General features: G+C 35.7%; 2 protein-coding genes across 3 annotated transcripts in view; both read left to right on the forward strand.

The window, feature by feature from the left end:
* LOC128225318 (uncharacterized) overlaps positions 1-360 on the forward strand; it is a 26510-nt gene extending 26150 nt beyond the window's left edge. The window contains exons 5-6 of the mRNA XM_052935387.1: positions 1-248; positions 332-360. The exon at positions 1-248 is cut by the window's left edge and continues 914 nt beyond it. Of these exons, the coding sequence (XP_052791347.1) occupies positions 1-248; positions 332-360 (277 nt within the window). The remainder of the gene's footprint in view (positions 249-331) is intronic.
* Positions 346-6181, forward strand: LOC128240350 (uncharacterized). 2 transcript variants are annotated; one of them, XM_052956969.1, is made up of 5 exons: positions 367-590; positions 3237-3311; positions 4122-4181; positions 4830-4889; positions 5268-6181. In XM_052956969.1, the coding sequence occupies exons 1-5, from the start codon at positions 389-391 to the stop codon at positions 5354-5356; spliced, it is 486 nt and encodes a 161-aa protein (XP_052812929.1). In that variant the 5' UTR covers positions 367-388; the 3' UTR covers positions 5357-6181. The 2 variants fall into 2 exon arrangements, with proteins under 2 accessions (XP_052812938.1, XP_052812929.1); XM_052956978.1 differs by lacking the exon at positions 4830-4889 and having other exon boundaries at positions 346-590.
* Positions 6182-16143: the final 9962 nt, after the last annotated feature.

Here is a 16143-nt window from a genome sequence, read left to right on the forward strand (position 1 = left end):
CGTTACTACGGTGATACAGTCGGGACATTCTGTGGAATGTTTGTTACAGGGTTGTACAATAGAGCCAAATGAGGACGTGAGACAGCTGAAGGTGGAGATGGAGAACCAACGCGCTCTTCAGATGGTTGCTGTACAGCCCACCTCAACTGACTATACAACAGACATTAGATTAAACAGGGTGACCATGTCAGCAGAAGCGTTCAGACATCTCGTTACTATGGTGATACAGTCGGTACATTCTGTGAACTGTACGTTAAAGCATTGTACAATAAAGCCAAATGAGGACGTGAGACAGCTGAAGGTGGAGATGGAGAACCAACGTGCTCTTCAGATGGTTGCTGTACAGCCCCCCTCAACTGACTATACAACACACATTACATTATACAGGATGACCATGTCAGCAGAAGCGTTCAGACGTCTCGTTACTACGGTGATACAGTCGGGACATTCTGTGGAATGTAGGTTACTGGGTTGTACAATAGAGCCAAATGAGGACGTGAGACAGTTGAAGGTGGAGATGGAGAACTTACCCGCCCTCAAAATAGTGATATTCGATCATTGGAACATTGCGTTCAACGTGAATGTAAAAGGTAGGTGACATATTTATAATTAAATATATAAATGATGAACATGATACAAAATATGTCCAGCTAATATTAAAATTTTCTTTATCAAAGCATTTTTATTTCGATTTGAAAATCATTTCAATCTGTTGTTATCAAAATAGAAAACAAATCAAATTACATTTCTAGTTCATTTTAGTATGTATTATATTTCTATATATGTTATTCTAACTGAAAAACTGTAATAAATGTGCCGAAGTTGTTTAACTATAAGTATGTATTTAAACATTATGACGTAATAATCGTTCTATGATTAACTGATAACTTACATTTATTTGAGTTATTTAAATAAACCATACGATAAACGCTGCCAATGTGAATAAACGAAAATAAAATGCCCATGTCGGGCTTTTAATTGCAAGTCGTGTTTTTCCTATTAGGAGTTACAGTGTATAAACCATATATATCTTATAACTAAAAGTTACTTCACTAATTACAACCGTTGAAGCAATTATACACGAGCGCGAATCACGAGTTATGTATACCTTAAAACACGGGGGTAGTTGGTTGCTGGTGCAGTAACAGTTGTCACCATAATGTCCAAATGACCGTGCAAGAAGAAGCATGTATTTTTTTGAGTTGCGCTGAAATTTGCCCTGAAGTTATTATTGCATGGTACTACTGGTTTCTGTTCGTATATAAAAGTTTGAGGTACAAGTAGTTTTAATGAGTATTCATTAAGTTGCTAGTGTGATCTACGAATACGGCCACACCAAACTGATTATATGATTAACATCCGAGCTGGGTAGGTTTTTAGCGCTCAGAAAAATAAGATAGGTGACTGGTCAGGAATCTCAAATCACCCATTTTGGGATGTTTTTCTTTAATTTCTGAACTGAATACCGATCTTATAAATAGTTGGCCTGTACGATCATTGATACCTCACTCATGTCCAGGTAGAAAGAACAAATCAAAACGTTTTCAAAGATATAATTACATATGAAATTAGTCACCAAATTAAAAAGATTCACCTCATTACTGGCCGCTTTTAAATACACCTGATTTAATAAATGTTTTTTTTTTTAAATTGCCCTGGACCCCAAACCAATACATGCAGCAGATGACGCAATTTCACCCCGTGACATATATTCATATTTTTTAATAATACTATTATGTAAGCAGCACGTATTTATTGTAAAATTGCAATTGTACACTTTCTACTTGTACGCAATTAGAATGTACTTGCCTGTATTGGGGTGTATGCCGGGATTGGGGTGTAGGCAGGTGTTGGTATATAGCCCTGTATTTGGATATAGGCCGGGATTGGGATATGGGCCAGGATTGGGGTGTAGGCAGGTGTTGGCATATAGCCCTGTATTTGGAAATAGGCCGGGATTGGGATAAACGCCGGTATTGGGATATAGGTCGGTAATAGGATATAGCCCAGTATTTGGATACAGGTCGGGATTGGGATGGAGGCTGGGATTATGATATGTATTTGGAAAAAGGCCGGTATTAGAGGGTATGCCGGTATTGTGATATAGGCCAATAATTGGATATGTACCGGGGTAGGGATAGAGGCCGTGATTGGGAAATAGGCCGGAATTTGGATATAGGCCGGGATTGGGATATAGGCCGGTAATGGGATATAGCCCGGTATTTGGATATAGGCTGGGATTTGGATATAGGCCGGTAATGGGTTATAGCCCGGTATTTGGATACAGGTCGGTATTGGGATATAGACCGGTATTTGGATACAGGTCGGGATTGGGATAGAGGCTTTGATTATGATATATACCGGTATTTGGAAAAAGGCCAGTATTGGGATGTAGGCCGGTATTGAGATAAAGGCCAATATTTGGATATATACCGGGGTTGGGATAGATGCCGTGATTAGAAATTTGCCCGAGATTAAGATAATATAAGGCTGGGACTGGGATATAGGCCGGGTTAAGGATAAACATGTAGGCCAGGATAGGGATTAAGGTCGGTATTGAGATAAGGACGGGATCGGGATATAGGCTTGGATTGAGATAAAGTCATTGATATATAACCCGGGATTCGGATTTCGGCCTGTATTTGAGTATATGCCGGTAATGGGAAAAGGGCCGAGATTGGGAAATAGGCTAGGATAAAGATAAAGGCCGGAATTGGGATATAGGCAAGTATTAGAGATAGGCCGTGAATTGGCCGGGATTGAGATATATACCGGGATTTAAATATAGGCCGAGATTTTGATATAGGCCGGGACTGAGATGAAGGCTTGGATTGAAATATAGGCCGATTTCAAGTAATCGTAGAGTATTCACAATCTAATAATCTAAATTTAAACAAAGGAATTTGATTTTTTAAAGCAATAATATTGCCAGTAATTATTATCTAAGTCAGGTAAAATTTATCCTTTTTTTATGATGAGCCGAGTACTACAAACTGACAAAGCAATAACACTTCCCGGGCTACATGTATTCCAGAAATGTAGAACCAGGAATAATTCAATACAAGATATATATATCCGATCGTTTTAATTCCGATAATAAGTAAAATAATACTGAGACGACTTCCAGGTAGACTCACAACATAAACATTTCACTTTTAACATTTTTGTACAAGTATAGCATGTGATAAATAAGTGTATTGCCAGTTTAGACTTGTTTGTATAATTTTAATATTTAGTGTTACATGGGGACGACAACGGCGATGAAGTTAATGGTGAACCGGAGATGTCCATCCATGGCCCGTACTCCGTCAGTAAGTGGAAAATAATAAGTAATAAACTATCATTATTTTAAAAAGCACTTCAGCTTATAATACGATCTGAAGATTGGTGATAATGTTCTTGCTGGAGGATGTTGTTGTTAATGTTGTTGGTGGTGGTGGTGGTGTTGCTGTTGAGTATGTTGTTGTCGATTATGATGATATTAATAATAATAATAATAATGATGATGATGATGATGATGATGATGATGATGATGATGATGATGATGATGATGATGGTGACGATGATGATGATGATGATGATGATGATGATGATGATGATGATGATGATGATGATGATGATGGTGGTGATGGTGGTGGTGGTGGTGTTGGTGGTGGTGATGATGATGATGATGATGATGATGATGATGATGATGATGATGATGAATTACTTCGAATCGAAAGCAGCTTTTGATTGTTTTATAAGGCGTTACCAAAATAGATGTTTGTTTCCGGTTCCCGATCTCCTCGATTTTTTGCACCCAACCGATTCTTGATAGGTGACAACCGTCTTAAATTGTGTGACCTTTATTTTTCTCTCTTATTCTTCTTTAAGGAAACATTTTGTGTAGTTCGTTGTGTGTTAAATAAGCTTTTATGGACTCAGACCAAATCACGGCTTTGTTTGTTGTGAAAATAATAGTGGACACAACTTCGCTCAAATAAATCCCGTCCTATCTACACGATATCATTTTGGCCGTAAAATCGGAAATAAGCAATTTAGTTTTGTTACGCCTAATGATGCAGAAACTCTTTGTTTACCTGTTCTCATGACATGTTGTTGTAGGTTTTTATATATTTCAGCGTCCGTGGAACCGGACGTGACAGTAGCTGCAGCTGGGAACGATGCCCCTTGCTCCGACAGTAAGTAGCCGTGGTCCAATTTTAACAACAAAATAAATGCTGAATATTTTGTTTTTAAATAAATGAGAATTATTAAATTGATGAAAATACCATTATTTAAAATATCATTCCAGCTAGGGGTACGATATTATGGAAGTAGATAATGATCGCGTTTGTTGTTGTTGTTGTTGTTGTTGATGATGATGATGATGATGATGATGATGATGATGATGATGATGATGATGATGATAAATTACTTCGAATCGAAAGCAGCTTTTGATTGCTTTATAAGGCGTTACCAAAATAGATGTTTGTTTCCGGTTCCCGATCTACTCGATTGTTTGCACCCAACCGATTTTTGATAGGTGACAACCGTCTTAAATTGTGTGACCGTTATTTTTCTCTCTTATTCTTCTTTAAGGAAACATTTGGTGTAGTTCATTGTGTGTTAAATAAGCTTTTATGGACTCAGACCAAATCACGGCTTTGTTTGTTGTGAAAATAATAGTGGACACAACTTCGCTCAAATAAATCCCGTCCTATCTACCCGATATCATTTTGGCCGTAAAATCGGAAATAAGCAATTTAGTTTTGTTACGCCTAATGATGCAGAAACTCTTTGTTTACCTGTTCTCATGACTTGTTGTTGTAGGTTTTTATATATTTCAGCGTCCGTGGAACCGGACGTGACCGTAGCTGCAGCTGGGAACGATGCCCCTTGCTCCGACAGTAAGTAGCCGTGGTCCAATTTTAACAACAAAATAAATGCTGAATAATTTTTAAAAAAAAATAAATGAGAATTATTAAATTGATGAAAATACCATTATTTAAAATATCATTCCAGCTAGGGGTACGATATTATGGAAGTAGATAATGATCGCGCTTGTTGTTGTTGTTGTTGTTGTTGTTGTTGGATGATGATGATGATGATGATGATGATGATGATGATGATGATGATGACGACGTTTCTTTTTCTTGTATTGTTTTTTTGCATGTATACTTTGTATAACTGCTATGCCACATTCGAAAACTAGTTCTTCTCAACAAGTTCACCATACTGATTTTCATCATCAATCTATGTTTGAATACAGATGTTTTTTATTTAAGGCTCCGACACCGGGAAGAAAGCTAAGATGACGCGCTTTCAGAAAGTACGAAGGTTTTTCAAAAACTTGGGAGGCAAGAAATCAAAGTGAAATGAAATTCTAAGGTACTTTAATTCCAACGTGTTCAAAATAGGATCAACGCTGACGCTCCAACCCCTTTAGTCAGCGGAAATGAATGACAGTTATGTGTTTCTTTTAGTGGTGTACAAGTTAATTGTCAAAAGTAGAAACCTGCTATCGATTAGAAGATCTTAAAAGACGATTCAAGTTGCGAATTTATGACAAAAATATGTTGATATTAATATTTATAATGTTTGTCATTGTTTACAGAGGTTTATCAAAAGGCAATTGTGAATTTACGTCATTTCCGATGTGACATCATTTGGCTAACATTTGGCGACATTTTCAAAGTAAAGATCATTTTTGTTTTATTTGTAATGAATGATAATCATGAAATAAGATGAAAAGGTGTTTGTTTCAGTGTAAGAGTTCAATACAGTTCATCACGTGAACACCAGAGCAAATATTAAGGTGTTCACTCGGTAACAGATATTAGTTTCGTAGACTGAAACAGACAAGTACCCTCTATATGACTTGTAAGTCATACTCATTATAAAGTGTACTGTTGTTGTATATACAATTTTGATCTGTTCTTATATGCCTTACAAATTATAGTGATTTTATGGTACATTATTACTGTAAATAGAGTATTATTTGTTGACATACTTATAAATGTGTTGTGCGTTAAAGTGATTTTAAAGGAACTCGTTCACGTTTTACAGAGCCAGACATAAAAAATATTCTTGTGAAATGTGAACAAAAATCTAGTTACATAAATGCAACATCATCACATGCATTAAATAAGAGCTCTCGTGCTAATATCTATTTAAAGCTGCACTCTCACAGATTGAACGTTTTGACAACTTTTTTTAATTTTTTGTCTTGGAACGAGCCAATTTTTGCGAAAATCTATGGAAACCAGTTATATAAGACTGCTGACAAAAAAGATCGCAGATTTTTATCTTCAAAAATTGAAGTTTTATGCACTTTTCTTAAACCGTTAGTAACGGTTTAAGCCATAAAACATGAATTTTCGAACAGAAATATGAAAATCTACGATCTGATTTTTTGTCAGCAATCTTATAGCATTGGTTTGCAGATATTTACGCAAAAAATTGCTCTTTTCAAGACAAAAAATAAAAAAGTTGTAAAATTGGTAAATCTGTGAGAGTGCAGCTTTAAATACGTCACATAACAAGTTGAGTCGTAACAAGCTCTAATTTACCGAAAAGCATTAATAACGCTGTTGAAAATTTTATTTTTGGCTTTTCACAAAATTATGTTTAAATGAGTATTTTACAGTTAATGGTTCCTGATTGTTCAACTAAGTGATTAAAAATAACTGAATATAAAGTTTGAAAAAAATGTTACCTATATCAAATATGTGAGTGAGTTCCTTTAAAGTGTCTTATTACTGTGATATTGATTATTTTTCACTTTTTCAGCGACATATTAAACCAATGCAAACATACATTTATACAAGTTATGGATCATAAATACAGTTCAGAGAAATATATGGAATGAAATAATGAAAAATGCAATCAATCATTTATAATAGCCTATTACACATGATTGATTGAATTTCTCATTATTTCATAACTAATAACAACTAATTGGCAACTATAAACGACAACATATATCATTTATGGTGTCTGTCATCAGACTTTAAATTCATATGTTTGTTGCCTTTAAGATGTTAGTACCCTATCGAAAACGAAACTTTAGTTACACAATAATTAAAGACAGCATTTGTCCGTAAATGAACACTAGGCAGACTTAAAACCTACTGCAAGTTGAAAATAGGGTTAAATTACCTGATTCCTTATATCTGCATTATTACATGAATGAAGTCAGAACTTTGCAACTCTGTAGTACATTTTTGATGGTCAAATAGAAAGGCGAAAAGATAAAATAGAGGCGTTTTAAAATGCGGTAGCGTCCGTAATATTTAAGCATCCTATAAAAGCAAGTATTTTTAGACGCAATAATTCATGTATTATATCACTTACAACTGTTCACTCCGGCACGTACTTTCTGTCTGTATTGTTACTAGACTGAATATTTACACATATTTTTCATGTACATGTACAATGATTCTCTGTAGTATGTTACCGTTACATTTTACACTTATCTGATTCAAGTAAGACTATTACAAAAGAAAGTTTTGGAAGTTTTAGAGATCTCCCTTAGGCTCCCTATAGTTTCGTCTTGTAAAGGTTGTCCGATATAGGGAGTTAATTAAACTCTCATCATAGAACAACACGTGTATATATGTTTGTGTATACTGTTTATTAACACTTATCGTTGATTATACATTAAAGTTATTGACATGTTACTTCAATTGATCAATTGCATTATGAACATTTTTGATTTACTGAGCTTATGGAGTTGATTTTATTGCTTATTTGATAACAAAAGTTTTGGGTTGTTTTGTTTTGTACTATGCATGCACTGAATCACCTGAAAACACTATATTGTATATGTATTTGTCCGCATTGGCCCTGGCCTTCTGGGTATTCTGTAAATAAATCCTGAATCGTGAAAATATTTTTTGTACGCAAAAGTGGTTTCAGAATAAATTTAATAACTGTTATTTGAGTAAATATATAGTGTACGCTATAGTATTTTCAGAATGCATTCGATTAGTGTAAATAGCGTTTCATTAGTATAGATATGTAATGTAGATTTTAGTGATTTATCTGATAGTTCTGCGTCTGAAAATGTGTTAGTAAGCGAGTCCTTGACGACTTTTCAAACATATTTTCTGGATTATGTGTGTTATATGATGACGAGTGTCCGATTTTTCTTATAACATTATATATCACACCTTTTGGTTTTTATCATAATACTTCATGTTTCAACCATTACTTTGTTTTATCCGACTTTACATACCATTCTGAACTCCTCTGCCATTTTTATCGAAAACAACCTCGGATGTATTCCGATACATCAGTTGAAGTAGTTTGTAAATTTTTGTATAATCTTTAGTTAAATGTAGTGTTTTAGAGTTGTATTTATTGATGTAAGTTTAAATTGATTGCCAGTTAAGTGTTTTATTGCAAACATAATTAAGATTCCGAGTAGTTAAGTAATGAAGTTTAACTGCTAAATAAAATTACTACGCGATCTTCTTGCAGCGGACTTAAACTTATCGCTTTTTGAGTATGTAAACCGTCCAAATACATCCGAGGTTGTTTTCGATAAAAATGGCCGAGGAGCTCCGAATGCTTTACATACTTGCAGAGCAATATGAAAATATGTGTTGTGTGTCAGGTACATCAAAAATAAAAGGTTATGGCCTTGCTTAATGGCCAATGGTGACAAGTAAAAGAAATAATTTTTATTATAGTTTTTTTTTCCTTTTAAGGTCATTAGACTAATGACAAGCTGATTTCACTTAAACATTTTGTTATATTCTGTTATCATATATACAGTGATTATCCAACATTAATTCGACCTATTTAGGGATATTGCTCCCTTTCCAGTGACATTTTGTTCATTTAACATGTTAACTATTTTATTTTGGAGAATGACATTTTGTGTTATTCATACAAACATAAATTAGTAAAAAATGGTCAATTCCGGTAAAAAAGGAAATTTTAAAATAGAAAATGCAAAACCATATTTTTAAAGGTATTGTTTTCATGACTTGTTTCATGATTTAGATATTTGAATACGAATGATTCAAGTTATGAAAAAACTTTCAGTTTATATTAATATATATGGTACCTGAACGTATGTTAATGTTGTTTGCAATTAATTTACTTTCCTATGTGTATAATTATAATGTTCAATTACTGAACTACGTAGATGGAACATGAACGTAAGTTCACGGTGTCTGCAATTTGTTCGCTCTTCACATGTAATTAATTATGAAGTTCATTTATTGAACTTAGTAGACAGTACATGAACGTAAGTTTATGGTGTCTGCAATGTTTTCACTCTTCACATGTTGAAAATAGATTGTTCAATTATTAAACTATGTAGACGGTTCATAGACGTAAGTAATTAGTGTCAGCAATGTATGTGCCTTTCCCATGTTAACTGAATTATATAGTTGAATAATTGAACAAATATTTTGACTTGTTTAAATGGTTAACTACAAGGCATATCCTTGTAGTGTCCATGGTATTATTATTGTTTCACTCTGTGCATATAAACCTTGTCCTGTGTGAATATGGTTGCTATGTATACATTGAAGCATTATTTATATTCCTTGTATTAATGAGTTCATTTAAGAATCTTGCGCTAATGCCGTATGAACGCACTCGGGCACGCGAGCAAATTCCATGAAACTTGCTTGCAATATTTAGTCATTTAAATCCACCCTGCATAATGCCATGTCCACTTTATGTTTTCATGGTTTATGTGTATGTTATTTGTTAAGAAACCAAATAAGGAGCTATATGTATATGTATGTTCATATATATTATATATGATATATGGACATGTATATATGATCATTGTTTTGTTTAATTGTTTAAGTACGTTCATATATATACGATCAAACTTGTATGTTATAATTGTAAAAGTGAGAATTATCGTATTTGTAAAGTATGAATGGATATAAAGGAATGCCATTAACTGTTGATTTGTATGGATAGAGTTATTGTACTAGAAAAGCGCTCAAAAATAAAGATTCTCGGATAATCATGAGTGTGATGGAAGGCAGTTCTTTTATTTTAATTTTTAAATTTTGTTCCATGGAATAGATATTGATAGTAAGATTTTGTTAAATATACATATTGTGATAGAGCTGACACCGAATGTTAATAGAAGACTATGTTTAAAATGAAAAGATTTGATTGAAGGGAGCTAGATTAATCTTAAAGATTGTTAGCCATTGGGACATTAATAGTTAAGTCTGTGAGCTATAAATGAGTGCGATAAAAGGGACTAGCAACGATTGATAGTTATGACTGAGTGTGATTTAGAGGGGATAAAAAGATAAGTTAGTTAGTTATAAATGAGTGTGATGTAAGGGAGATTAATAGTTTAGCTTGTAACTTATGAATGATTGTGTTTAAGAGAGACAAATTTTAAAGGTTTTTAGCATAAATAAATGTTATGTAAGGGAGATTATTAGTTGAGTTTGTAAGCTTTGAATAGGTGTGTTTTAAGAGGGAATAATCTAAAATATTTTAGCTATGAATTGGTGTGATTTATTCGAAATTTATAGTCAAACCTGTTAGTTATGAATGCGTGTGTTTTAAGAGACATTAACATTCAATATTTATAGCTATGAATTAGTTTGATTGAAGGGAGATTAATAGTAAAGACTGTTAGCTATGTATGACTGAAATATAAGGAAGAATAATCTTTAAGATTGTTAGCTACGAATAAGTGTGATTTAAGTAAGATTTATCTTAAATAATATTTGAATTTGATGACATGGACATTATTCTTTAAGTTTTTTTAATAAACAAGTGTGGTTGATTGAAAAAAAAATCATGTGAGCGATTAAGGACCATCGTCGCTCTCTTGTTCTTTAAACTAACGTGTTGTTGTTTTTTAAACAAAAGATCATTATATTATCAAGGCGTCCAACCTTTTCAATGATATTATTTTAGGTACGTATAAGAAGAGCGAACTATGTTGTAAGATATGGAACGTGTTTAAATGATGTCAACACCTCATTTTGTGTAACTATAAGGTTGTCGGAGATCGGCTCGTTCTAATTCTAGTAGACCATACATGTTTACTAAAAAAAGATTTCAGCTTTATGTAGACACTAAACGTTGATCGGGTTTTGGGGAAATTCGGTCTATTACGATTGAGGCTGCCGATTATCGATAACTTTGTCTCGAAATCAAATTTTTCTATGTGGGTTTATCCTCGGAGTCCATCAATAGAAAATGCTTAAAACAAGATATAACAATTATTTTGCATTCTTAAAAAGCTGCATTTTATCATTGAAACAATACTTCAACATATAAACAGCATAATAATTTGCTTTATTGTTCATTCATGGTTTAGTGCACTTATCTTAAACGTTTTATGAACTTTTGACTTCAATTAATCTCAGTTAAACGAAAAATGATCGAAATGGCTTGTCCGATTATTCAAATGATCAATTAAGACCGATTTTAAATCTCCCGCATAACTATGTGTTTTAATGGAAAACCCTCCATTTAAGGTGTCTGACAAGTAGGTAGGAAATACTTATACATGCTTGATGTGTAGCCTCCGACTTCTCAGCAACGTTTAATAAAAATATCATCCTATTAGGTTGTTATGCATGCATAGGCGTTTTATTCTCACAATATACGTAGGTGACATTTTTGTCAATAAAAATATCAATCAAGCGTAATAATTATATTTATGTTTTATGTTGCTACTGCTTCATATCATGTAGTGCTGCCTGGGCACATTTGTTCCTATTCCAGCACGCATATATTTACCACATACTCCGCCCTTCTTATACGTACCAGAGCCGCCATCTCATTAGAAAGTTTTGGATTACGTTAATGATAAAAAAACATTATATGTATACATGTTAAAACCAAATGATATCAGAATGAAATAAAAAGAATGAATGTTTACATTGCTTGTTTTATGTTTTTGGCTTGATTATGTCCTACTTACTATTTAAGATGTATACTATTACACCACGTGTTTTCAAAGGCCTTGAAGTGACGTCATAACGTACGTAACAGACGACTGCCTCGATGAGAATAATTGCACGTTAGATGTAAGATTGGACCTGGTGCCGTATTCACTTACGTCTTGAGTCTGATTTTGAGACTCAGACTTAGGAAACTGATTGTTTAAATGTTAAAAATATCTATAACTTTATTAAAGATGTGTGCCTTATTGTATATCAGATTATGTATAACATATACAGCAATTATGGCCATATTTGCTCCTGTAATGACATTTGAACAACAAACTTAAAATTATGCCTTGCTGAGTCTCAAACTCCGACCAAGGATATTGGTGAATACGGTTCCAGGAATCCTGGCTTTTGGGCGTTAAACTTTCAAAACAAGATTAATGGTTGTCCTGCCTTTCGCATATAATATGTAAAGAGACTCGTTTATTTTCTTTTGCGTTGGCAACACTTTTTTTAATTCTATTGAAATTGAAATTTTTTATTTACTTTTATAAATAACCAATAAACAACAGCTGGCATGTACTCATTTAAAACGCAGTTTTTGAAAACCATTACCCATCGTCAGAGTTATGATCTCACAATGAGCCATTACCCATCGTCAGAGTTATGATCTCACAATGAGCCATTACCCATCGTCAGAGTTATGAACTCACAATGAGCCATTTTAATACCCATCGTCAGAGTGATGATCTCACAATGGGCCATTACCCTCGTCAGAGTTATGATCTCACAATGGGCCATTACCCATCGTCAGAGTTTTGATCTCACAATGGGCCATTACCCATCGTCAGAGTTATGAACTCACAATGAGCCATTACCCATCGTCAGAGTTATGAACTCACAATGGGCCATTACCCTCGTCAGAGTTATGATCTCACAATGGGCCATTACCCATCGTCAGAGTTATGATCTCACAATGGGCCATTACCCTAGTCAGTGTTATGATCTCACAATGAGCCATTACCCATCGTCAGAGTTATGATCTCACAATGGGCCATTACCCTAGTCAGAGTTATGATCTCACAATGGGCCATTACCCTAGTCAGAGTTATGATCTCACAATGAGCCATTACCCTAGTTAGTGTTATGATCTCACAATGAGCCATTACCCATAGTCAGAGTTATGATCTCACATTGAGCCATTACCCATCGTCAGAGTTATGATCTCACATTGAGCCATTACCCATAGTCAGAGCTATGATCTCACAATGAGCCATTACCCATCGTCAGAGTTATGATCTCACAATCAGCCATTACCCATCGTCAGAGTTATGAACTCACAATGAGCCATTACCCATCGTCAGAGTGATGATCTCACAATGGGCCATTACCCTCGTCAGAGTTATGATCTCACAATGAGCCATTACCCATCGTCAGAGTTATGAACTCACAATGGGCCATTACCCTCGTCAGAGTTATGATCTCACAATGGGCCATTACCCATCGTCAGAGTTATGATCTCACAATGGGCCATTACCCTCGTCAGAGTTATGATCTCACAATGAGCCATTACCCTAGTCAGAGTTATGATCTCACAATGAGCCATTACCCATCGTCAGAGTTATGATCTCACAATGGGTCATTACCCATCGTCAGAGTTATGATCTCACAATGGGCCATTACCCTAGTTAGTGTTATGATCTCACATTGAGCCATTACCCATCGTCAGAGTTATGAACTCACAATGGGCCATTACCCTCGTCAGAGTGATGATCTCACAATGGGCCATTACCCATCGTCAGAGTTATGATCTCACATTGAGCCATTACCCATAGTCAGAGTTATGATCTCACATTGAGCCATTACCCATCGTCAGAGTGATGATCTCACAATGGGCCATTACCCATCGTCAGAGCTATGATCTCACAATGAGCCATTACCCATCGTCAGAGTTATGATCTCACAATCAGCCATTACCCATCGTCAGAGTTATGAACTCACAATGAGCCATTACCCATCGTCAGAGTGATGATCTCACAATGGGCCATTACCCTCGTCAGAGTTATGATCTCACAATGAGCCATTACCCATCGTCAGAGTTATGAACTCACAATGGGCCATTGCCCTCGTCAGAGTTATGATCTCACAATGAGCCATTACCCATCGTCAGAGTTATGATCTCACGATGAGCCATTACCCATCGTCAGAGTTATGATCTCACAATGAGCCATTACCCATCGTCAGAGTTATGATCTCACAATGGGCCATTACCCTCGTCAGAGTTATGATCTCACAATGGGCCATTACCCTAGTCAGAGTTATGATCTCACAATGGGCCATTACCCTAGTTAGTGTTATGATCTCACAATGAGCCATTACCCATCGTCAGAGTTATGATCTCACAATGGGCCATTACCCTCGTCAGAGTTATGATCTCACAATGAGCCATTACCCATCGTCAGAGTTATGATCTCACATTGAGCCATTACCCATAGTCAGAGTTATGATCTCACATTGAGCCATTACCCATCGTCAGAGTTATGATCTCACAATGGGCCATTACCCATCGTCAGAGTTATGATCTCACAATGAGCCATTACCCATCGTAAGAGTTATGATCTCACAATGAGCCATTACCCATCGTAAGAGTTATGATCTCACAATGGGCCATTACCCATCGTCAGAGTTATGATCTCACAATGGGCCATTACCCATCGTCAGAGTGATGATCTCACAATGGGCCATTACCCATCGTCAGAGTTATGATCTCACAATGGGCCATTACCCATCGTCAGAGTGATGATCTCACAATGGGCCATTACCCATCGTCAGAGTTATGATCTCACAATGAGCCATTACCCATCGTCAGAGTTATGATCTCACAATGGGCCATTACCCATCGTCAGAGTTATGATCTCACAATGGGCCATTACCCTAGTTAGTGTTATGATCTCACAATGAGCCATTACCCTAGTCAGAGTTATGATCTCACAATGAGCCATTACACTCGTAAGAGTTATGAACTCACATTGAGCCATTACCCATCGTCAGAGTTATGATCTCACAATGAGCCATTACCCTAGTCAGAGTTATGATCTCACAATGAGCCATTACCCTAGTCAGAGTTATGATCTCACAATGGGCCATTACCCTAGTCAGAGTTATGATCTCACAATGAGCCATTACCCTCGTCAGAGTTATGATCTCACAATGGGCCATTACCCTCGTCAGAGTTATGATCTCACATTGAGCCATTACCCTAGTCAGTGTTATGATCTCACAATGAGCCATTACACTCGTCAGAGTTATGATCTCACAATGAGCCATTACCGTAGTCAAAGTTATGATCTCACATTGAGCCATTACCCTAGTCAGAGTTATGATCTCACAATGAGCCATTACCATCGTCAGAGTTATGATCTCACAATGAGCCATTACCCTAGTCAGAGTTATGATCTCACAATGAGCCATTACCCTAGTCAGAGTTATGATCTCACAATGAGCCATTACCATCGTCAGAGTTATGATCTCACAATGAGCCATTACCCTAGTCAGAGTTATGATCTCACAATGAGCCATTACCCTCGTCAGAGTTATGATCTCAAAAAGGGCAATTACCCTAGTCAGTGTTATGATCTCACAATGAGTCATTACCCTAGTCAGTGTTTTGAGCTAACAATGGGCCATAACCCTAGTCAGTGCTATGATCTTACAATGAGCAATAACCGTAGTCATTGTTATGATCTCACAATGAGCCATTACCTTCGTCAGAGTTATGATCTCACAATGAGCCATTACCCTCGTCAGAGTTATGATTTCACAATGAGCCATTACCATAGTCTGTGTTATGATCTCACAATGAGTCATTACCCTAGTCAGTGTTATGATCTCACAATGAGCCATTACCCTAATCAGAGTTATGATCTCACAATGAGCAATTACTCTAGTCAGTGTTATGATCTCACAATGAGCCATTACCCTTGTCAGTGTTGTGATCTCACAATTAACCATTACCCTAGTCAGTGTTATAATCTCACAATGGGCCATTAACCTAGTCAGTGTTATGATCTCACAATGAGCCATTAACCTAGTCAGTGTTATAATCTCACAATGGGCCATTAACCTAGTCAGTGTTATGATCTCACAATGGGCCATTACCCTAGTCAGTGTTATGATCTCAGAATGAGCCATTACCCTAGTCAGTGTTATAATCTCACAATGAGCAATTATGCCAGTCAGTGTTATGATCTCACAATGAGCCATT

This window comes from Mya arenaria, chromosome 1, assembly GCF_026914265.1.
Source record: "Mya arenaria isolate MELC-2E11 chromosome 1, ASM2691426v1".
Taxonomy (NCBI): domain Eukaryota; kingdom Metazoa; phylum Mollusca; class Bivalvia; order Myida; family Myidae; genus Mya; species Mya arenaria.